This window comes from Brachyhypopomus gauderio, unplaced genomic scaffold (assembly GCF_052324685.1).
Source record: "Brachyhypopomus gauderio isolate BG-103 unplaced genomic scaffold, BGAUD_0.2 sc57, whole genome shotgun sequence".
NCBI classification, from domain to species: Eukaryota; Metazoa; Chordata; class Actinopteri; order Gymnotiformes; family Hypopomidae; genus Brachyhypopomus; species Brachyhypopomus gauderio.
Window position 1 is genome coordinate 1,982,802 of NW_027506880.1, and position 24,276 is coordinate 2,007,077.

General features: G+C 40.9%; 3 protein-coding genes across 7 annotated transcripts in view; 1 reads left to right on the plus strand and 2 right to left on the minus strand.

Annotated features, from left to right (window-relative positions):
- Window positions 1–3,155: 3,155 nt before the first annotated feature.
- sstr2a (somatostatin receptor 2a) lies at window positions 3,156–10,028 on the minus strand. 4 transcript variants are annotated; one of them, XM_076987937.1, is made up of 5 exons: window positions 9,469–10,028; window positions 7,039–8,137; window positions 6,534–6,636; window positions 6,307–6,352; window positions 3,156–4,396 (listed from the first exon to the last, which is right to left on the minus strand). In XM_076987937.1, the coding sequence occupies exons 2-5, from the start codon at window positions 8,053–8,055 to the stop codon at window positions 4,321–4,323; spliced, it is 1,242 nt and encodes a 413-aa protein (XP_076844052.1). In that variant the 5' UTR covers window positions 8,056–8,137; window positions 9,469–10,028; the 3' UTR covers window positions 3,156–4,320. The 4 variants fall into 4 exon arrangements, with proteins under 4 accessions (XP_076844052.1, XP_076844054.1, XP_076844053.1 ...); XM_076987939.1 differs by having other exon boundaries at window positions 6,521–6,636; XM_076987938.1 differs by having other exon boundaries at window positions 3,156–6,352; window positions 6,521–6,636.
- A 4,177-nt stretch (window positions 10,029–14,205) lies between these two features.
- LOC143488954 (somatostatin receptor type 2) lies at window positions 14,206–16,689 on the minus strand. Its single transcript, XM_076987962.1, has one exon. It carries the CDS (start codon window positions 16,080–16,082, stop codon window positions 15,036–15,038), a length of 1,047 nt encoding a protein of 348 aa, XP_076844077.1. The 5' UTR covers window positions 16,083–16,689; the 3' UTR covers window positions 14,206–15,035.
- A 4,034-nt stretch (window positions 16,690–20,723) lies between these two features.
- The window catches only part of slc39a11 (solute carrier family 39, member 11), a 110,272-nt gene continuing 106,719 nt past the window's right edge, over window positions 20,724–24,276 (plus strand). For both annotated transcript variants that reach the window (XM_076988014.1, XM_076988016.1), the window contains exons 1-3: window positions 20,724–20,786; window positions 21,370–21,487; window positions 23,444–23,482. In XM_076988014.1, coding sequence (XP_076844129.1) covers window positions 21,380–21,487; window positions 23,444–23,482 — 147 coding nt within the window. In that variant the 5' untranslated portion in view covers window positions 20,724–20,786; window positions 21,370–21,379. The remainder of the gene's footprint in view (window positions 20,787–21,369; window positions 21,488–23,443; window positions 23,483–24,276) is intronic.

Genomic DNA, 24,276 nt, shown 5'->3' on the forward strand with positions numbered 1-24,276 from the left:
GTATTTCTGGACAATTTCAACATCTACTTACAGCAGGCTGTAGTCCCCACCTGCCTTAAATCATCTGTTATTGTACCTGTGCCTAAAACGTCAGCAATAACCTGTCTCAATGACTACCGACCAGTTGCTCTGACCCCTGTCATCACAAAATGCTTTGAGAGACTCATCCTGAAACATATTGGGGACAGTATTCCACTCAGTTTGGACAAACACCAGTTTGCCTACAGGGGGAATCATTCCACAGAAGATGCCGTCTCCATTGCACTCCACACGGGCCTGTCTCACCTGGAGCAACCTGACACATATGTCAGGATGTTATTCATCAACTATAGCTCCGCGTTCAACACAATAATCCCTCATAAACTGGTGGCTAAACTCTGCAATCTAGGACTGTCCCTCTCACTGTGCTCATGGATCAAATACTTTCTCACTAACAGACCGCAAGTGGTGAGAATAGGGGCCCACACATCGTCCCACTGGTACACCGCAGGGCTGTGTGCTCAGTCCAGACCTCTTCACACTTTTTACTCATGACTGCAGCCCCATCCATGCCTCCAACACATTTGTGAAATATGCTGATGGCACCATAATGATAGGCTGCATCTCTAACAACAGTGAAATTCACTACAGAGAGGAGATTCAGCGTCTGGCACGGTGGTGCTCAGACAACAACCTAGTTCTGAACACCACCAAAACCAGATCATCATGGACTACAGGATAGTTAAAAGAGCCGCACATGCCCCTTTACTTGTAGATGGAGATGAAGTGGAACGTGTGCACAGCATCAAATACCTGGGACTCCACATCACAGCTGATCTCACCTGAACTCTAAATACCTCACACCTCATAAAGAAGGCTCATCAAAGATTTTTCTTTCTGAGGAAACTACAGCAGTCTGGACTCCATTCACAGCTACTTGTGAATTTTTACACCAGCACAATTGAGAGCGTCCTTTGTCTCTGCATGACTGTATGGTATTCCAGCTGTACAGTACAAGAGAGAAAGGACCTGACCTGTGTGGTCAGAACAGCGCAGAGGATCATAGGGAGTCCACTCACAGATCTGGACTCTGTGTATGCTGGCCGCCCTCATAACAAAGCCAGCAACATTATTAAAGATCCCACCCAGCCAGGACACCATCTCTTTGTTCCTCTACCTTCAGGACGAAGATACAGGACTATAAAAACCCGGACAAACAGACTGAGGAACAGTTTCTTTCCCAGAGCTGTAGCATCCATGACTCCCCCTGCAAACCCAAACCCTTAGGACCTATTGCACTATATTATTTATATCAGCACTATTGCACTATTTCTCATTTGCAACTTTGCACTACAAAACTTATATTGCTGCTATTAATATTTTATTTATAATACTTTAATACTATGCATAATATAAATACAGTATATGTTATACCATACCATATAATCAAAACAGTTATACCATCATGCCATAACTGCCTCATTTACATCCTGTCGCTGATATAAAACCGTTCTAATTGAACGTTCTGCAAGCTAGAGGCAGAGATCATAGCCAGAAATAAGAATCACACTAATCACTTAGTGACAAAGTGGTTTGCAGTGAAGACTGCAATAAACACCTTGTTGCCTGTGAAGAATGATCATTGATCTCCCATAATCACATGATTAGTGAATTCGATATATTGGTTATTTTCAGTAATGTGCACACCAAAAATGTTTCGGTCTAGATTGCTGGATTGTCAGGCTCGATGTTTGAGATAGCGTGAGTGAGTCATTGAGTGAATCAGTGAGTCAGTGACTGAGTAAATGAACTTCAGTGGAGTTCCATGAGGTGCTTCTCATTTAGAAATGACTTCTCAGGACACATTTAGCAAGGCAACACACATACATGAGCTGGCTAGATGTATAACGCACATATACGAGCTGGCTAACTCTATAGCACACATACATGAGCTGGCTAGATGTATAACACACATATACGAGCTGGCTAACTGTATAGCACACATACATGAGCTGGCTAGATGTTTAAAGAACATACATGAGCTGGCTAGCTATATAAGACACACATATGAGCCGGCTAGCTGCATAACACACATGCATGAGCTAGGGTAGCTGTATATCACAAAACATTAGTCACATATGAACATAAGTGGGTTTTTGGACACTGAACTAAAGCACTTTAGTAGACAAACCCATGTAGAAATATATTTATCTTGGGAAATGTTGGTGTCTTTTAACTACCTTCCATCTGTTATCCAAGGCACTTCATGGAGCGAAAGTTACTACAGTTATTGTTAGCAGGGTCTTATCACTAACACACAGTACAAAGCAAGCTATTCTGCCACTCCATGCACCTGATAGCTTGCAAGATAGCAGGCATTTCTGCAGAAGCACAAGCCTGCTGAAATCACTAGCTTTCTCTGGAGTTTGCCAGTTGTGTTGTGTCAGATTCCATAGTGTATGTGAAAACTGCTGTGAAGCGAATGACAGGTGAGGCTTATCTAATTGCCTTTTATATTACATTTAAACATGAGAAATTGTGAAAAGCACAACAGGGGAAGAGTATTTTGGGTTTAATTCCTGTCAGTTCCTAGCAGGAAGCTCCGTTTACAGTGGATAAAGTTTTAGTAGATACTTGAGGTTGGAGAAAAGTTGTCACAGAAGAACAGCTGACCATATATATTTGTTTATGGTCCAGTTCCATCATTTGTGATAATGTGCTGTGTGACAAAGCACATGTGACCATTGCCTCCCCAGTCACCAGATTTGAAGGCACAAAAGTGCTTCAGTCCTACAGTCCTACTAAACTAGTCTTACTGAACTACAATCTTACTGAACTACAACCTTACAGTCCCTGTGGGATGGAATTGAATGAGGGATATGCACAATTAATGCTCAGCAGACAAATCTGCAGCAATTAGTCCAAATGTCTTAAATGGAATCCAAAACCTAAAAGCAGTGTTTCCAAAACTGTGGTGAATGCTTACCACAAATACTGATTTTGGTGTATCTATTGCAACAGCCAGTGAGTGAATGGCAATTTAATGATATTACTGAGCAGTAATAAACAATTATAGTGTATTATCTACAGTGGGCAATATTGTACTTTGAGATTGAGATTTTCTTGGTGGGCTTATTCACATGTGGATTCTTGCAAAACACAGACTACGTCAAGCATTAGCTTACTTCAAACTTTATTTGCTGATATAGTAAAAAGCATTACATTTTTTCCTCTTTTTTGTCATTTCAACAACACTGAAAAATGTTTAAATACTCCATCATGGTGTGGCACAAAAGCTTGTTATTTAAGGAAATAACAACAATTAAACACAATTAATCATATAAACAGAACTCAAGCACATTTCCTAAGATCTTACTGAAAACTTCAAATCGTTATATATTATAGTATCTATAATACAGTGTACTGTAGTTGTTTTTTTGAGAATACTTGACTGAAGTACTCCAAACTGGGCAACAGAGGGAGACATTCAGCAACACACAATTTGCACTTCACATTTATGGATGAAAATTTCTTTAACAATTTTGTTAACTTCGACAGTCCAAAATACACTTCTGGTTTATCACGTTTGTGTTAAAAGTACATGGGAAACATGTGTGAGTATTTTAAACACAAGGATGGATATTGTTCTCTGTATCTGAGCCTTGATTCAATCAGATAATCTGTACACATTGCATCAAATTGAGCTTGTAATTCACATTCTTGTTTACACTTTTCAGATGCAACTCCTTGCCCCAATTCTATGTATAATCCAAATCAGTTTCATTAGTAGTGATTCTCATGTAATGAACTTGGTGTTATGAATAAATACCAATGTACAACACTGCATTTCCAGTTTCTTTAATGTGAAGCACTTTTTTTAAGCTGGTGTGAAATACTCCACATCTTAATACTCCACATAAAAGAGGGATAGCTTGACAACCCCCATGTATATGTTTTTAAGTTTAATGTGCACATAATCTCAGTTGAATTAAAGCAGTAAATCTGATTGATTAACACTATTTGTACATATCTCTGCTGTTCAAAGTGTAATATCACAAGAGTGCACAGACCTGCCTATTTTAAACCTAACAAATTATATGAGTGCATCACACATTTGTCAGCACATGTGAGCCTGGACAGACACCCAGCATCATGGTCAGAGGACACGTGAGCCTGGTCAGACGCCCAGCATCATGGTCAGAGGACATGTGAGCCTGGTCAAACGCCCAGCATCATGGTCAGAGGACACGTGAGCCTGGTCAGACGCCCAGCATCATGGTCAGAGGACACGTGAGCCTGGTCAAACGCCCAGCATCATGGTCAGAGGACACGTGAGCCTGGTCAAACGCCCAGCATCATGGTCAGAGGACACGTGAGCCTGGTCAAACGCCCAGCATCATGGTCAGAGGACATGGTGCTTGCAACAAAGAAATCAAAGAATAAATTCTAAACTAAAGTTCTGAATAAAGTTATTGTAGCCCTTCACAAATTCAGAAATTTTTTATCCTCTAACCTGTGAATGGACATTGTGGATGGGTTGGGTATATATATATAACTTGTCAGAGTGCAAAAGAAATCCACACATATGCTAAAATAATTACCGTACAAATATATATATAATAATAATGGATTGCATCATTTAACCTCTTTTTTGACACACCTAATCTACCTCTGAAATTACGTGTCTTCTCTGAGTCAGACAGTGTCCTGATTGCCTGATTGGCATCCACCTGTGTGCAGGTGAAGTGTTTCATATGATGGCAGAATGCACCTGTGTGTGTGTGTGTGTGTGTGTGTGTGTGTGTGTGTGTGTGTGTGTGTGTGTGTGTGTGTGTGTGTGTGTGTGTGTGTGTGTGTGTGTGTGTGTGTGTGGCGGGGTCATGCCTGGTTAGAGAGTACATGTCCAGGAACACACTCCACACCAATACAGGCAGCTTTCCCGTAAAACAGCAGGCATGGATATACCTCAAAGCACAGCTACGTCTATCCTTAAACACTGAATAAAACATGGAACAGCTGTGAAGCTTGCCAGGACTGTCCACCCACCCAGGACACCTTCTAGTAAGAAAGCCCAAGAAGTCCACTGAGAAACAAGCTTGAGAATTAGCTTTTGTTGGAAAAGAAACCCTGATATAATGTAAGTTTTTTTCCAGAGGCATGTGAGAAACAGACTTGGGTCTTTATTAACCGATATTTCTGGACTACTTCACACTAGTGTTGCATGGTGGTGTCTGAACATGCACAATTGGTGAATAAGCTCTACCTGAAACATGTTTCCTTGTAGACATTGTGTAGTCCACGTCTTAACTCTGATTGGCCAGTTACAAGCACACCATTACTTCTTCTCTGTGAGGATGTGTAAGACCTGCATTCTCTTTAAGGCACTTATCCATCTTCAAGTTCCACACTTCACAATTCACTTTCAATTCACATTATCTACTTGCCCAGTGACCCCTAAGCTTCTCTGATTGCTGATTACACATCAGCTGTGGCACAGCCTATAATGACCCATGACATTTAATAGAGTTAAAGACAGGAGGCCCTCTTTTAGCGATAGCACTTTTTCTGACAGTTCAGTTATGAGATGAGTGATTAAGTGCGTTCTTCGCCTGAATCGACTTGGACCGTTCTCTCCGTTTCACTCCTTCCCACTCACACTAGTGATCATAGGGAAGAGGGGTTTCCACAGGAAGGACTTAGCATGTGTTTGGATGGTCTTATGCTAGTTAGGCTTAAAACTGCATGACTTGCTAAATGAAAACACTTAATCCGTTATGTATAGGTTTAAAGAATTGAAGAGGTTTTTTTTTAGGTGATTATGTATTTGTTGCTTGTTCCCCTTCTCCTAGTTCCAATTGGGCATCTGTCAGGTGCCACTGCCACAGTAACTACCACAGCAGAGCGCCGATGAGAATGACTTTCAACAAGACATTTTAAAGGGAAATAATGCACTTTTTATATCATATAATTGAATGTCACAACCACAAATGGGCAGTTAACATTATTACTGACAGATAGAAAATCAGTTGGAGAAAATAGGCTTGTATTATATTTTCGCTGAGGCTGTGTTACTACACTTAAGTTGTTCAGAGAATGAATTAAGCCCTGGAATTCCCAGTACATTTATGTTTTAGATTTGCAATTCTTAGGTCTGGACATTTGTGGTTTGCTAGGACGGTTTTAATCTTGATGGTACTTTGGTTTGCCTAATTTGTAATGATTAATGGACACACACATAAAAACAAACAATGAAACATGAACGTCAGGAAAGTCTTCTTCCCAGGCAGCACTGTGACGTGATGTTTCAGAGAGCAAATGTCTGTTTACCTTATGAGGACAGTGACCGCTTCAGCATCAGTAATAGTTTTGACAGCTGCACACAAATACACCAAGCAATAAAAATGTGTTATATACAGTAGTCAAATCACATTCCCAGTGTCTTTTTGAACTTCTTGAACTTGAAATCACATTTAAACATCTTGCTTAAATATATGTAGGAGAAAATCATATAGAGTTCTTTGGAAAAAGTAAAAATCTGAACCTAACACAATAACCTGTATGATGCTCATCTGGACTGTCTGGGGCAGTCAGGTGCAAGACTGTTGAAATGTGTCCGTAGAATCGGTAGCAGTCTTCATCCAGGTTAATGCAATGCCCCTTCAGAGTCATTAAAGAAGATTATTAAGCATGAATGGACTTGAATTAAATGGAGTAAGTTGTTCATAACATTTGGCAGATTTAAACACGTTCTTGTAACTCATATTTGAGAACTTCTGAGTTATGCCCATGCATTTTATTGGACCTATCAATACTGCTCTAGCAGGAATGCTGATGAAATTTAGCTGGACGTCTGCTGTGATCTTCTGTCTTTTCTAACAGGCAAGGGCATTTAGTTGTAACCACTGATCTGCAGATCAATGTTCTAAACTATGGCTAGATGCTAGTCTGCAGGTCTCCATTGAGCAGACCAGCATTGTGAGTTTCCGTCATGATGTCATTAACCATGCGTGCCCTGTCTTGATGGCTATCGCTTCGCTCTATCTCATCCAAGCCACTCACCCTCTTGATGCACAGAACATTCTGAAAGCTCTTCTTGAAGTTGTCGGACAGGAAGGCGTAGAGGAAGGGGTTGGCACAGCTGTTGGCGTACCCCAGCACTACCACGAAGTCAAAGGTGCTCTTCAGCACTGACGTTGTCATGACTGTGTAGGTCACTGACACCATGTTGAACATGTAGAAAGGTAACCAGCAGAGCACGAAGACCACCACCACAATGGACACCATGCGAGTCACCTTACGCTCTGAGCGCTTGCGCTTGCTGGAGCTGACCCGCATGCCCGAAGACCTCACCTTGATGACGATGAACAAGTAGCACAGGCAAATGACTACCAGCGGTAGGAAGAAGCCAACGAAGAACATGTAGAAGATGAAGGCCGTGTAGTAGGTATCCATCGGCTCTGGCCACAGCATGGTGCACATTTGGTCTTCATTCTTATTGGTGTTCAGGCCACTGTAGATCATAATGGGCAAGTTGACCAGCAGAGACACGCCCCACATGGCCATGCTGATCATCTTGGCCACCCGGGGCTTGCGCCATTTGGTGGATTTGATGGGGTGAACCACAGCCAGGTACCGGTCAATGCTCATCACAGTCAGGAAGAAGATACTGGTGAACTGGTTCAACGAGTCCAAGGTCAGGACAATGCGGCAGATGGCAACCCCGAAGGGCCAGTGTATCAGTGCTAGCTGTATGGCGATGAATGGAAGACTAAGCATGCAAAGGACGTCGGCCACGGCCAGGTTAAGGATGTAAATGTTGGTGACTGTCTTCATCTTGGCATAACGTAGGATCACATAGATGACCAGGGCGTTGCCGCAGAGTCCCACAGCACACACCACAAAGTACATGAAGGTGATGACCACAGAGCTGGTCTGGTCAAGAGTAGGGTTGCTAGCATTGACAACATAGTCTTCCAAGCCAAAATCAGACTCATTGCCTGGGGTGAAGCTGTCGGAGAGAAGAGGCTCAGGGAAGGAAATATTAGGAGGATCAGGGAGTAACGTCCACGCCTCCATTTTGTCTGTGTCTGTTCTTCTTTGTTTGTTAGTTTCTTTCTTTCTTTTTTATAATACTGGTCTCCACACCATCATGTCAGACCTGAATGCAAGTGTGAAGAAAAAATATTAGTGGAAAATTAATAAAGTTGCTTTTTCATGTAAACTTTTAATGTGCTTTGACAAGTGTCAGCAAGAAATGGCCACAATGAGCATAGTATCTCTACACTGCCAGTTCTAAAGCTGTGGAACAGAAATCAGTCAATCCTGGGTTTATAGGATTAGGTTACACCAAGAGCAATTGTTCTAGATGGAGATTAATTTTTGTCCTGCCTGGACATTTTTAGAGTAAGAGTAAAGTAACTCAAAGTAGCCTAACTAACTGACATCATTTTCAGAAAACCACTCAGCAAACAGCAACAACTGAGAAATTTCGAGGGGAAAAATAACAAATTTTGATGAAGAAACTAAACTGTCCATAACTATGCCACATTTCCCATTCCGCTTTCTGGTGTAACTTTTGATACTTTGGACATGCAGGACTTTAACCTAGTCTGCCTCATCTTCCAGTCCTGTGGCAGCACCGTGACAAGTGTTGATTTAATTGATTTGCGTTGAGCAAACGCCCGTAATGGCCTAAAATATGTTAAAAAATATATATTTTTTAATATTCCGGCGTAACGTCCACATTCCTGCTGTCACTACACCTTTTCCTGGATTATGTTATACAGCAACGCGACATGCAACATTTGTAATTTCAGAATTAGAAAGATGCTCATGGTAGATAATAAAAGCAAAGCCTAAATTAGAAAGACGATATCCTTGTATCTTATATCTTGAAGGCACACATTCCGAACTGGTTCTAGTCTTTGTAGCTGATGCTGGTTTGATATCAGAACGAGCGTAACTCTCCTGGACACAATTTGAGCATCCTAGCACGTTTAGTTTTGCGCTCAGCTGAGACCCATTATTTGACACCGATTCATCTTGTGTTTGAATATTAGTTTGGGGAGTTATAATGTACCTCGTCAAAATCCCACAGGGAGAAATACATAAAAATACGCTTGCGTTTCTGAAAGCTTATACGCCGAATTGAGTGAACAGACGCACTTGATCGCACGGTTGAATCTGCGCACTACCGACGTGGCTCGGAAACAATAGTGATCCATAGATTTACATTTTGGGGAACGAAGCACGAACGCCATCCTTTTGTGCAATTAAGTAGTGGTTTGTTGTTTTAAATGTATGATCTCTTTACAACTTGCTCTGTGTTTACATTTTTACAGTGCAACGAACTTATATAATTGCAATTTTTTCAAAACTATATACATCTGCATTCTGACAAATCAACTTAGATCTGAACTAAATTAGCTATTAAAATGTCATATTGAGAGGTATAAGCTTCTCTGCGGACACAAAAAGACTTTTTTTTACCTTGTGTCACGGAACGCCACGAAATCCATTTGAGCTGTGTAACATTTTTAGAATTCCCTTCTGCTGATCATTGTGAACTATAGAGACGGAGCACAAATCCACTCAGAAACGTGTTGCCGGCTCCGCGTGCACTTTGTTCACCTGTTTTACTTCTCGCTTGTGAATTTCCAGATTCCAGGATTATCGACGATTCATCAGTATTAGACACCTTTTCATTTACCAAATGGCTAAATATTATAGGAAAAGTTAAGACTGTTCTTGCGAATAGCGAACCAAGCACTTCTGTGTTATTGCAAAAATAAAACAATGAATTCCTCGTCTGTTCAAAGCGAAGAAGCGGTCAGTCGGCGCCTCGCGCGTGTTGCGCGCGCACTGCCCCGTGACATCTGGACTGTTGCAGCGTGCCGTTCCACGTGCAGATGGAGCTACCGACCCACCGAGCTAACTTCATCTGCCTCTCGGCGATGACCACTCGCTGCACTGCGACAGCATCCGAGCTGGTGCAGGTTAATAAATTCCCCGTCGCGGAGAAAAACAAAGATGCATTACCGTATGCAAATTCCGAATACGGGCTAATTTGAGGTAGCCTATTTATCCCGTGTGTCCTTCTGACAGCGATAAGGGGTAATGACAGGGGTCAAAATAATTCGTCAAACGAATCCCAACAGAGCCCTTGAATCTGGGTTTAAAATAAACGCTTGTGGGAAGATTAAATCACTAAATCTTGGCACGACTTGCCAACACAGGCCAGTCCTTGGCAAACAATAGGCTGAACTGAACGGAGTTACACACGCCGGACCAAATCGTGTTAATAACAGTAAAATAGCAGTTACACACGATCTGTGAAACTTCGAGTAGGGTAGAATAGTAACCAGATCATTATTTAAGGACGGATTGCAGGTCGGCAGGTCAAGGCGGTGTGGCACGTTTACACGCACTTAAGCAACATCAGCACAAAATCACAGGCACAGGAGAAAACGTCGTTTCTTTAAATCTAGTCTAAAACTAAACGCTAAAATCAGTTCACAAAATAGTGTATTTTTGTGTATTGCCAAAAGTACATTTCGCTTGATTATAAGGTTTAAAACAAATAAATTAAATCAAAGATGTAGAAAACTAAAGAGTGAAATAATTACATTAGCAACAACTGACTAAATAATAAAATTTTAACAAATGTTCTGTAACAGCTAATTCAGATGAGTACTAGATGTTTGGAATTTTTTGTGCTTGTGACAGCATTTTAAGCCTCAGTACTGAATAGATTTGAAACACAACTCAAACGATATTTTCTGGTCTATGGCTTCTGAACAAAGAAGGATGTAGACCTTGAAAACATCAAACCTAGGAGCCTTTCCCAATCTCTTTCTACACAGGATGTATACATGATTTTTTTTGTTTGTTTGTTTGTTTACCATGTTGCGTTTTGACTAAAATTGAAGTAGTCCAAGACTGGCATACTGATTTGGTTGTAATGCCCCACATTTCTTATCCATTAAGACCACAGTAGGATTCCAGCAGTATTCCAGAAACTAATTATCAAGGTTTCGGGGGACAGTAGTAAGTAGTGTGTTCATTCAACAAGCCATCTTACTATATTGGCTTTGCAGTGTGTCATTAATCGTGAAACCCACTCCTTGTTAAACATGATCACTTTCTATTCATTTTCTATTACTCAGCCTTCACTCCTTATTTGTTGACATTGAGCCCCCAGCCTTCAGAAAGATTCAACTGAAAAGATACTGTTAACAGCATCGTCGTAGGCCTGGCCTATATGTACAACACTTACACTAAAGGGAGAGAGATGGTTAACACAAAGGCCTTTACCTTCAACTGCGGTCAATTAATCAGCCAAAGCAAAACAGATCCTGAGGGTTTGTGAAGTTAAAGGGCACTGACTGATAGAGCTTGAATAACCTTGAGGAAAGGCAAATCATAGCGTAGGAAAACAAACATGCAAAAGCAAACTAAAACTGGAACGCATGTGCTGAAATAAACTTGAAATGGATGTTTTAAAACATTTTGTTTTAATAAAAATAGAACATTTAGTGAAACTGACAGTAGGCCTACTGCATATTAAGGAAACTAATCAGCAAATTGCAGTTACTGAGCAAATATGTTCAGAATTCAGACATCAAATAACAAAATGGTGATGAGGAAAATAATGGCCAGTAAAGTGTGAGGAGGTGATGGTGGTGGTGGAGGTGGTGGTGGTGATGGTGGTGGTGTGTACATGTGTTAGATTACATCTCTGATTGCTACAGCCAACCATTGTGTTGCATAGAAAAACAATTTATAAGAAAGAAGACTTTGAAATGTGATCCTTTGTAGAACCATATAATATCCAGCCAAGGTACTCATGAAGTCTGGATTAAAGGTGAGAACTATTAGTGAATTAGATACGGTTCATCAGGGGACAAAATCCTTCAGCCATTAAGAGTTATTTATGAGTTAAAGGAGCTTCTGCGTGACTATCAAGTTTAGTAACATATTTAGATGATAAAAAATACACTGTGAGATGTGTTAGTGAACAACACATTAAACACACTCTTGGATCATCTTAATACTCCTTTGCTGACGAGGAGCAGATGTGATGATCAGTGTTACCCAAAATGAAAAGTTTGTCATTTGTAGCTTGAAAAAAAATATTTTTTGGTACAAGATGCTTGCTGAAAATCTGAATGATTCTTACAAGTGATCTTACAATGTAATGACAGTAACAGCACTTCAGAGGAAAGACTCTGGTCTGGACTGATTACTTACTTTCTGATCCTATCTCAACTTTAGCAGCACAGCTTGATGTTTGATGGCATCTGAGTAAATTAAATGATTTCTGTTTCAGGAAAGCAGATACATAGCTTGAAATGTTTCAGTAGAAACTGTCTCCTGAATGGCAAGATGAAAATGACCTTTTTTTTGCATGTTCCTAATAACCCTGTAAGGCTTATGAAGCACTGTACAAGAAAGACTGATCTTTAAATGAAACTTAACTCAGAGTTAAGGAGACTTCCAGTTTTCCTCACAGACAAATAAACCTCTGCCATGTTTATCTTAAAGCTTCCTGTGTGCTTGGCTGACTTGGAATACAGAATTTATATATTTATTTATGTGCTGTTGAGCGATCATCTCGGTGTTCTCTCATGAGAAAGACATGGCCTCCCAGTGACAGTGAGATTCGGCTCCTTCGTTCTCGTGAGACGATGCTTTAAAATACTTCTTGAAACATCTCGTGATAAGGTATCTCTGTGAGAGTGATGCTTCTTTCTGTACTGATTTGTGACTATTTTGATCACAGAGGTTCTGCTTTATGTTCTGTGTTAAGTGGTTTCATTCTGCCAGTGCATATTAGGAAACAATATGGAGTCCACTTGCTGGGAACATCGCATGGTTACATTACATTACTATTTCAAGCATTTGGGTTACAGGAAAGCACATCATAAATCACAGAAAAAGTACATTTCCATGACAAGATTCACCTCTCACCTTTATTCTGAGAGCCCATTTCATTATATATAACAACACACAAATGTTGCAGAGACTCTTTGGTGTGTATCAGGGGCAGTGACCATTTGCTTTCTTCAGTTTTTCAATTTCTCATTTGTTTTCTTCAGTTCTCTCACTCCCTTTACTAAGAAACACTCAGAATGGACTGTCTACGTATATATAGTAGGCCTACATTAAGTTTGGTGATTGTGTTGAGTCAAATTCAAATGTGTTGATAACAATGTAGAATGCACGATTATAAACATCATGATTAAAAGGTGCTAAAATAAAACAATCTAATGAAATATAAGATCACAACCTTTTACACACTGCCAAGCAATCTAAATAAAAACTAGTACCAGTCAATGCTGCAATATGATTGATATTTAATGTAGTGTTAAAATCACACTGCATTTCTGAGAAAAGGGATATGGTTCATGAGGAGCTGTCATAACAGTGTTATTATAGACATGATTAAATGCTTAGACTTACGTGATGGCATTTCACTTGCTAAATGTTAAATCATTCCTCTTCTTGTGCCTATAAGGGAAGTTTGATGTGTGTGTGTCTTTTAAATAAAGACAAATACAATTGTTTGTAGACCTTCTGGAAGTGTGTGTGTGTGTGGGCTGTACCTGTGTATCTACTATTGTCAGTTTAGAAAAAAAAATTACACACATTATCACGTTTACAAACTATGTAATGTTCTGCTATAAATACATGTATCTATTTAATATTCTTAGGCTGACTAAAGCTCTTGATTTAGGGACTTTATTTAAATTGTGAGTTATGTCCAAGGCTGAACCTGATGGTTCACTTCAGCTGTTAATTTTCACTGTTGAATAAAGGAGGGGTTTTATTAAACACAGGCCCAATGCCAGACACTCCCTATGGGTTTCTTCCCCTGTGAACATCTCCTTAGAGCTTCCAACTTTGCCTCCAGTGTGTGATTTCAGTGTAATGTACCACAACCTCGTCAACAGGCTGAGACCACAGTGGCTTTTACTGGAAATTAACATCTGAACAGGAAGCCAAGAGATTTCACTCACCTGAAACGCCAGTAAACTGATTCCTTTCTTCTAAATGTGCTATATTAATGACTATATATGTGGTTGGTTATTTTTCTTCCTTTATATTTTTATTTGTTTTTTCCTTGTATTTCTTTCAATACTTTTGATTTATTATTTGTTTTATTGTATTTGATTAGCCAGATAACAGTACACACTTATATAAAAAAGTTTGCATTCTCCCCAAACATAAAACACTAATATTGTCCTGCAAATAAACAATGCAATATTTTATTAAGTTGCTGTATGATGAATGTGTTATGAGCAGACATTGTTTATAGAGGAGCTATTATATAAGAAGTAAAAAAATGCTATTAAATACCACACAATATGCAAATACACAGAAATGCAAAATAACATGTACAATGATACCATGTCAACAGCAGGAAGCAGAAAACATAATGTAAAATGATATTTGTTTTCCAAACAATGCTACCATTATTATTTTACATTTCAAAGCAAAAGAATGTATTAAACTCTCTGAGCGGAAACAGACAGTGATTTACAACACAGGGCAGAGCCGACAATATAAGCAATTCTCAACACAGCAAGTCCAATAATTTCTTCAAACAAACTCCTTATGTCTTGTGTTCTTCAGTCATCTAGTATTGTGCAACAGTCAAATGAAAAGCTCACCTTGTGGTATCCATGTCCACCTGAATATCATGGCAACAGGTCATTCTTTTACCAATGAGACCGGAATGCACTCATATGCAAAAGGCACATGATATGCTGTATTATCTCCATCATGAGGTTTTGTTCCCATATAGGCACAAAGTACATTTGTTTTCCCTAAATCATCAAAGTCTTACACATCTCATTGTACATAACGCCTGTCACAGCAGTAGGAAGTCTCAAAGGCAAATCTTTCAGTTCAAAATGTGTAGTTAGATTAGCGTTAAGCACATCGATTATTACTAACAAAATCAAACAGGAAGATATGGTTTTGCAAAATTAAACATAAAACTATAAATGCTTCAAAGGTAAAGTTCTTTCTAGCTTTCAAAGTTCAGGAAAGTTCTAAGTAAGCACACTTACATCCTGTCCATTAGTGTCACGTAGGTCATAGCCCTCAGTGTCCCTGTTGCAATACATACTGGAGGAGTCCTTGAGGGGGCAGAGCAGAATGCGGAAATACCTGCCAAAGGTCTCTGACAGGCAGGCATACAGGATCGGATTGGCACAACTCCAAGAATAAGACAGCAGCACTGCAATCTCAAAGCCCCGGGCAAAGGCAAGCATGATGTTGGTTCCATATAATGCGCAGAAGTTGAAGACATAGAACGGCAGCCAACATATTCCAAAGACAACAACCACAGCTACTACCATCTTGGTGACCTGCTTCTCCAACCTCAAGCTGTCCTGTGAGGGTGAGCTCCTACCCTGCTGTCTGGAGCTTCTCAAGGTCATCACCAGAGCTGTGTAGAAGACGATCATCACCAGGAAGGGCAGGACGAAGCCCAGCACGAATGTGTAGGCGAGGAACGTCATCCACCACTTGACTACAAACGTGTCTGCCATGCACAGGCCGTAGTGCACGGAGAAGTGAAGTGCGATGGGCAGGACGGGAAGCAGAGAGAACAGCCACAGAAAAGCGGAGATGATCTTCGCCCGTTTTGGGGTTCTCCAGCGAGCAAAGCGCACAGGGTCTACCAGAGCCATGTATCGGTCCACGCTCATAACTGTGAGGCAGAAAACGCTGGTGAACTGGTTGATTCCATCCAGGACCATGACCAGTTTGCAGGCCAGGTCGCCGAAGATCCACTGGTTATGGAAGTTCTGGAAGGCCACAAATGGGAGCCCCACCATAAAAAGGCCATCGGCCAAAGCCAGGTTGAAGATGTACACGGTTGTTGTGGAGGCCATTTTATCTAGCTTGAGAATGGCAATGATGACCAAGGAGTTTCCACACAATCCCATAATACAAACTGCTAGGTGGAGGACAGCCATGCTCACGCTGAAGGCATCAATGGTCTGGGTAGCCTCAAAGCTGTGAAATGACTTGCCGTCTAGTTCCAGAGTGGACTCGTTGTCTGAAAATCTTTGTAAAAGTTCAGAAGCCTCCATTTTGCATCAAAGTATCAGACTCAATTTAAAAAGACACAGACTACAAAAGCTCTTCCAAATAATCGCTAATCTGTATTTAGCAAGTTTACATCTCAAAATTTGGTTTCCTTGCTGAAATAACAAGTAAAATCAGTTGCTTTGTTTTACCAGTCTTCGTTGCCACGCGCTCCAAGGAATAAATGTGTGGAATTAAAAGTACAAAGTTTTGTGGAGTCACACCTTTCGACCTTGAAGGTTTTTCAACCCCTCTAGCAGTCAAACCACTGGTTAGATGTTAGGAGATCTGTCTGAAGAAAATACCCACAGTACTCCAGAGCCTTTTAGAGAGTAGTAGCGGGTGATAAACCCTCTTGACGAGTTCTTATATACCTCTTCAGCAGCATTCACAGGGTGCTCATTTATCTGTGTGTGTGTGTGTGAGAGAGAGAGAGAAGTGAGGCGGTGACAGCCTTATTCCGTCTGGGCTGTTTATCTGATAAGCTGCGCTGACTCCTTCCAATCCGTTGTCATGTGGTTTCCAAGGTGCCGTCTGTTGCACTACTTTTTGTTTTCATAACTAGACGTTTGCTTCTCTAAAGTGCTCTCCAGCCTTTTTCTTCATCTCCCCCAACGTTCCCTCCCTTGCGTGTGTTTCTCCCCTTTTCCTCTCTCCACCCCTCTGTTTCTCTCCTTCCCTCACAGTTCAGTGGGGGGTTGGACGTCCCCCGTGCTCCTCCACCCCCAACAAGCTCCCCCTCAGGGCCACCCACCTTTCAGACATGTTCCCAGAGGACCGGTCCTGGAGGTGGAGACACTCTACACTTCCATTCTCTGCTGCCTTTTTAAAAAAAAATCACACTTAAAAAAAATCTCCTCCGTTAGGCATCTCATCTGTCTCTGGGCCCTTTCTTGTGTGGTGCTCAGAGGGATCCTCCAGCACCTGGAGGCAGTGCTGTGGGCCATGATGTGGGGAGAAGCAGCAGATGAAAGGAGCTGTGGGAGCAGTGGAGCTCATGAATCATGTCACCTCTGCACCGTTCCTCTTCCGACATGCATTGCTGGAATGACCGCCCACCCCCGCCAGCAGTGGCTGGCACTGCACAGATAAGGTGTGCCATGTCAAAGGCAAGATGAACCAGCAAGAAGGAGGAAGGGCAGGTTGGAGGTGGCGGAGTAAGATGCGTCACCCATGCCTCCACATATCAGATCCACCTCCATGCGCCAGATCCACCTCCACCCGCCACATCCACCTCTATGCGTTAGATCCACTTACATGCATCATATCCACCACCACACGTCAGGTCCACCTCCACACATCAGATCCACCACCAAGTGTCAGATCCATCTTCACGCATCAGATCTACCTCCACCCGTCAGATTCACCTCCATGCATCAGATCCACCTCCACCTGCCAGATCCATCTTCATGACACAGATAAAGTCCTTTATCTTTTTGTGTATCAGATCCACCTCTATGTATCGGGTTTCTTCTCTTGCAAATTCCATTAGCCATCTGGCACAGCTGGCACATCTGTGTCTTTCATAAGTCTTAGTTTAGTGACTGCCTTTGGTGTATGGACCCGGCAACATATTCACAACTTATGGGAAAGGGTGATAAATTCCCTCATCTAAGCACCTTGGCATCCTAACACATTTTAACAAAAAGTGTCAGTGAACCTTTTTTCCAAGGACATGAGCTACTTAGAATTCTGAGAAATTTCTACTGACCTTGGAAAAAAAGCTTTTTAATGTCTGCTACAGGAATAGATTTTGTTATACTGACCTGTTGACAAATCTAATATTATGTAATTCTTGTGTCTTTAAAGTTCTTTATCTTTAGATGCTTTTTGGAAAGGTACTTCCACCTTAACAGAAGGAAGTACTGAAACAAATCTTTTCTGGACTGCATCTTTGATGAAGCACCATTGCCTGGTATGGGGAGTGGGTGAATGAACTTGTGGTAGAGGAAGTTCTCCACAGTTTTAGTGGGTCTTCCAGTCACGACAGGAAACTACTAGATGTCTTTGTAGTACTGACTTATGACAGGGTTACAGTGTACCAGTCAGATTGTCACTCACATTTCCCAGTAAACCTAGAGGAGCTCTAGTAAATCTAGAGGCACCCCAGTAAACCCTAGAGGGGCCCTAGTAAATCTAGAGAGGCTCCAGTAATGTAGTGTAATAGCAGGGCTGGTTTATATCAGTATTAGTGATTGATAGGGTGCTGACGGTATATTTATGCAATAGAGTGTTAGCTTGTAGAAATGCCTGAAGATTCAGTGCAAGCAAAACATTATCCAGGACTTGATACATTATAGAGGTGCTACATAAATTTTTAAAATGAACTGATCTTGCAAAAATGCATCATTTACAGCAGTAAACTGAAATAACACTAAAATCTGTTGACCTGTTGACTGAATGCCATTAATTTAGGTTTTCAAATTCAGTCAAACGTGAGAGCAGAAGCATTCCGTAATTACAGACCAAATGCCGTGTCACCCTTGCTGTTACAATGAGCCTCTAAGATATCCTACGGCCCTTGGCTGCATCCACATGTTAATGTGATGTGTGTTTGCTGGACCTATTCATCATGTTGTCAGCGTGACCGCTGCGTTTGGCTTTTGACTCCAAATTGAGCTTCCTGGTGTCGTAGTGGTTCATTGTTATAACAAGATGCTTCGCATCGAGTCATTCTGATCAGCATGCTTAGGATGTTTTCAACATTTTCAATGAGAATTATGTGGAATTATCTAAGAATTGCACCTTCAATAGATCTTGTCTTTCACAGATCTTAAAATAACACCCTTTCAATCACCAAGTGACAGAGGCCAGAAGAGGACCACAACACAGCTCTTGCATTACACTCGAAGTTCTAGCATATTTTCTTATTCCAGACACTGCACAAAGTCATTCCTTTGGTCTTAAGTTATTGTCTATCTACCAGAAGATATATCAGGTCGTAAATAATAGTTTCCATATGCCAAGACAAGAAAATAGCCTTTTTTTGTTTGTTTTGTTTTCTTTTTTTTTTGAGGGAATGATGTTTGGCCACTGCTGAAGTGATAATTAAGATTAGTTGTGTTTTTCTGTTTTGCTGAATGGTGGAACATGAAGGGTGAACGGCCTGAAGTGGAGGATAAACTCCTCAGAGGTTATGAGGTTAAATTCCATCCATCAGTTCAGGACATTCTGCAATGTGTGTGAGGCCAAAAACATATTGAACCTTTTACTTTGTTTCTTTCCCCATCTGCAGACAATTTTACAATGCAGGATGACGCTTTTTATTGACACAATACAGAAAGATGCTTTTAACTATGGAGATGCTTTGAGAGAGTGCTTCTGAAAAAAAAAGATTCAATGAAAGTTTTCAATAGAGCCTGTGCTAGCTTTCAACAGTTTTCAAAAAAGGTCTAAAATACTTATGATGCCACCTACAAACACCCTTATATCTACAAATGTAGAAGCTACAAATGCTTTGCATGAAAAATTAAAATTGTTATTGCTGTGAAAGAATACCAAACATGGTAGTTGCAGCAATCTGATTATTGACCTGTGAAGCTTTAGGAAAACTTAAACATGACATGCACATTTTTTTAAGCCAATACACATGTTTTTTTATGGCCATGCAGTGCAAAATGAATGATCTTGAACAAGCCTTAAATTAACATAGCTTATAACAGAAGATCCAACAGCAGGATCTGAGGGTGAAATGACAGCAGAATGAATGAATGAATGAATGAATGAACTTACACTTGTATAGTGACTTTCTCAGGCAGTATATGGGATACCCAAAGATGCTTTACAATCAATACACTATACCATACTACACAATCTGGTCAACACACCGGTGAGAAGCGGCAGCCAACTGCATACAGCACAGCACACAAGCCGAGAGGTCTTTTAGTTCTCTGATTACAGATTGAGTCCATGGATACAAGAGAGAATCAAGTAGAGCAGAAAAGCTTTGGAATAAGTTCAGCTAGCAGGTATTTTATATGTATCTGCTGAGTGTTTCTTGGAAAACTAGCGGCTTCTGATGTTAATCCTGATTAACATTTCTGTTATTGGATGCATTCATCCAATTTGTTGGTTGTATTCCAAGATTGACAAAGTGCCCCATTTTAAACAACAGACAAATAAACTTTAAACAATAAACATCATTTCTCAGAAAGGTAGCTGCCAGCATATGCACTTATGCGCTTCCAGGTAACAAATGTCACTAGATTTATACATTTTTCATAAAAGCGTGTCAAACTAAACACAAAATGGCTTTTAGGCAACAAAGAAACAGACATAAACAGCACAAGATAGAAATGTATGTACAATCCCTTTAGGGTAACAATGAGACAAAATGTGTTTAAATGCTATGGCAGTCAATACTTGATCTTATAAAACTGGAAGAAACCTACAATTTTGCTACTTTTTGGATTTGTCCTAAATTAAAACTATGATACTGATTTAATGAGCGCCATTTAGTGTAATTGTTCTGTGATTAAATTATGTAAAGAATTATTCTATAAAGAATATAGAAACATATGTCATTTGGTACTTTAAAATATGATACGTAAACCCATCCTAATTTAAAATGGCCATTTAAAATAACCAGCGTACTCAGAGGTACTAATACCAATAGTATTAGAGGGGAGGAGGGGCTTGCGAGGAGACACGTGTACAGGGAAGCAGGAAGTAAATATCCTGGACTTTGGCGGTTGGTACCTGCTTTGACAGTAAGTATAGCACGGGATTGTTTATGTTAAAATGAATTAAAATGCGAATAGACAGGGGCGTTATAACATAGTATCACGTTTTCCGACGACAAAATTACGAATAGCTGAAAATTGCAAAGTATTGACAAGGGTTACATGATAATCAAGTAACTTAGCTTGCCTGCTAGCTGGCTAAGTTAGTCTGCAAGAGTGACTCTCACTTGCAAGTCAGCAGGCAAGTCAACTTAATACGAAGAGACGAGGAATGTCCCCACTTAATTCAGTTTAGACACAGTGTTTGCTTAATTTTGTGTGGACACAATATTTTGAAACAGTTGAACGCGTAAGAAGAGAATGCTTAAAAAGACAGCCTAAGTTAATCAGGAAAACAAAAGTGTCTAAAAAACCATTAATTGGCTCCTTGGCTCACCTGTATGAAATATGCCTGCGGTTATATTCAAGTTAAAAAGCTTCGTGTTCTATCTACTAGCTAAGAAAACAAGATTTACATAAGTATGTCACACACTGTCTTGTCTTGTGATTAAAGTCGTAAGTAAGCTTGATATCCTGCCTCTTTTAAAGCGTTTTTCACGTCTTATGACAGGTTGGGTACCATGCTCCCGGGCCACAGTCCTGTGGTTCAAGCCCTCTTGGGAACCCTTTTTACCTGGGGGCTGACCGCTGCAGGGGCTGCACTGGTTTTCGTCTTCTCTGGCAGACAGGTAGGCTGGAAAAGAAATAAGTATATTATTCTATGGGTACCACAGACTTCTATTCTATTTCTATTACTGGGCTTTGTTTGCTTGGCTATCCTAATGGGTAACACCTATGGGTGGACAAATTGTTAGGAAGCTGTCAGGTGGGGCTACATGACACAGCTTTTTGGCTTCCACTTGGAAGCTTCTAGAAACTTCCAGCCACGCGTCTGGAGCCACACGTCAGCAACAAGTTCTGCGTTTTTGTTTAGAGCTTTTTTTTCTTCACTTGCCTGATGTTTGTGCCTTCTATCCTTGGATAAACTGTATGGCCAAACGTATTTTAAACAGCCACTGTTATTGTTAATCTGAGGTGTTTCAGCCACACCCTTTGCTAACAGATGCGTCCGTAGACATCACTCATTACTGCCTGTGGAGGTGATGTCAGTAGAGCAGTGTGTTTGGGGACAGCCTAGCTGAAGTCTTGCAGCAACCCTGAAAACACTGTATGCAGTGCCATGGGCAGGTTTGGTGTAAAGCATGCAACCACTGACTCTGAAGCAGTGGAAGTGTGTTCTTTAGGAGTGATGATTTATGTTTCACTATCAGGCTTTTGCACATGTTAGGAGGATGCTAGCTGGAATGCTAATACTAACTGGAATACATAAAACTAGTAATGATTTTGGGGAGGAGATAATGGTAAAGGGGCTCGCTTTCAGGGTTTTGGCTAAGCGGCTTTGATGCAGTAAGATGCTTCTTTTGCCAGTAAGATGCTTCAGACCTTGTGGTAAACGTTTGGGATTGAGTTCCCTTCCTGTTTCAGCATGGCTATGCCCCCATTGTCTAAAGCGAGGTCCATCAGGACTCGGTTTGATGAGTGGCCTGCACAGACTGTGTCCTCATCCCCACTGAAGGCCTTCAGGATATACTGGAATGTCAGCTGTGAGAAAGGTCGTCCATGCAGCATTAGTGCCTGACCTCATAAATGCTTTGACTGGGTGCAAATGCCCTCACACACACATTTGAGAATGTTTTGGCAAACCTTCCCAGAAGTGAGTAGAAGGGGTGTGCAACTCCATGTTAATGTCCAGGTTTTTGGAACTGGATGTCCAACAAGTTCAAATTGATTTGGTGGTGCACATATTTTGGTTATATAGTGCGCCTGTAAATAAATCATAGTAAAATTGAACAGTGTTAAAACTATTATACTTCGTTTTCCTGTAGGCCCCTTCCTGACTGCACTCTCCCATCCACATGTGTACCAGATGCATCCAACAATCTGATATTTCTGCCTTGCTGCAGAAGCATCAATGAGGAGTGAACTTGTGTGCTGTAAGCATTGCACAGACATGCTTTCAGGGTGTTATCTGAGTGAGCAGTTGTTTGCTTTAAAATATCCTTTAAATGCTTTAAAACATCTCAATCCTCTGTTACTGCCCACACCCTGGCTATGGCAAGCAGCGCGGTTCATTTAGCCAGTGCTACATTTGTGAATCCAGCCACTTTAGTTGACAAGTAGCCCCTTTTCCATATGACAGTGTAGGGAGAATCAGTGTGGTCTCTATCTGACCAGAGTTCACACAGGTTACTAGTGTCATGTGTGAATGCAATCAATGTGATCTGACCTCCAGTTTTTTTTTCAGCATCTCTGATGATTGTATTTCAATTGAAAAAGACGAGCATAAGCGTTTCCATAGTGGCCATTTACCCTGTTCATATAGACTGCTGCAACTGGCTGTTAGCTTGGTACACAGATATGCTGTGACGTGTTTGCAGTGACGGCTCTGTCTCTGTGATAAAATGCTGTTTAAACATTTCGGCATGAGCAACACTTCTGATTCTGAGCCTGATAGCCTCTCTAAAGCCTGGGGAGTTCAACCCCATCTTCCTTTTGAATAAAGATAAGGTGGAAAACAGTGCAAGGACGGCTTCACATTTTGATGGTTTCTCTCTATTTCTGCCTTGTTCTTTCGTTCTTTACAGAAGCGGATCTTGGATGGCAGCCTGGGCTTCGCGGCAGGGGTAAGAGAGCACCTCCAAACACCATACTGAGCTTTCTCGCTTTGCTCCATGTCTCCCACCAACTGTTCTCCACAGTAACCCTCCCTTTTGTTGACATACCTGTTGATCTTTTTTCTTCACAACAAAAGAGGGGAACATTGATTTAAAAATCTATTTTGAGGGAGGGCATGTGTTGGCCGAGGAGGCCTGTGGTACCCAGCTGTCTTAGAGTGTGTGTTAGAAGGTGGAGAGAGGCCAGTCTTTCCCAGTTTTACACTTCCAGTAAAAGTTTTCTAGGACAGATGTTATTTGTCATTGGAGCATGATTTAATTACTCTGCCACTCCTGCTTGTCATTCTATATTCAACATTTAGAAGGGTCTACGCTATTCCAGCAGACCAATAAGTCAGAAAGTTTCCATTGTTTCAGCTTATTAAAATGTGAACAAGAGAATATAATCTGTTTTTTTTTTTTTGTTGATTAAAAATGCCACTTGCCGCAGATGTAAATGTAAATGTTTTTTCTAATGGGTGTCAACATGTCGTGTGGGAAGGTTTGTCGTGTGAAAACTCACTGGTATCTTGACTAATGTGTAATGACTTGAACATTTATTGTTCTGTGTTCTAAGCTGGCTTACTCTGCAGTTTGAACAAGCAAATTACCAAAAGTCCCTTCTTGCAAAAGGAATTTACAATTAAATGCCAAACTCCACACCAAACTCCCATTTAATGAGATAGAGTTTGAAAGTTGACCTGGGCGAATGGAGAGTTGGTGAAGGTAGGCCTCGTTTGAACACCTCCCACATCTGAGATCTC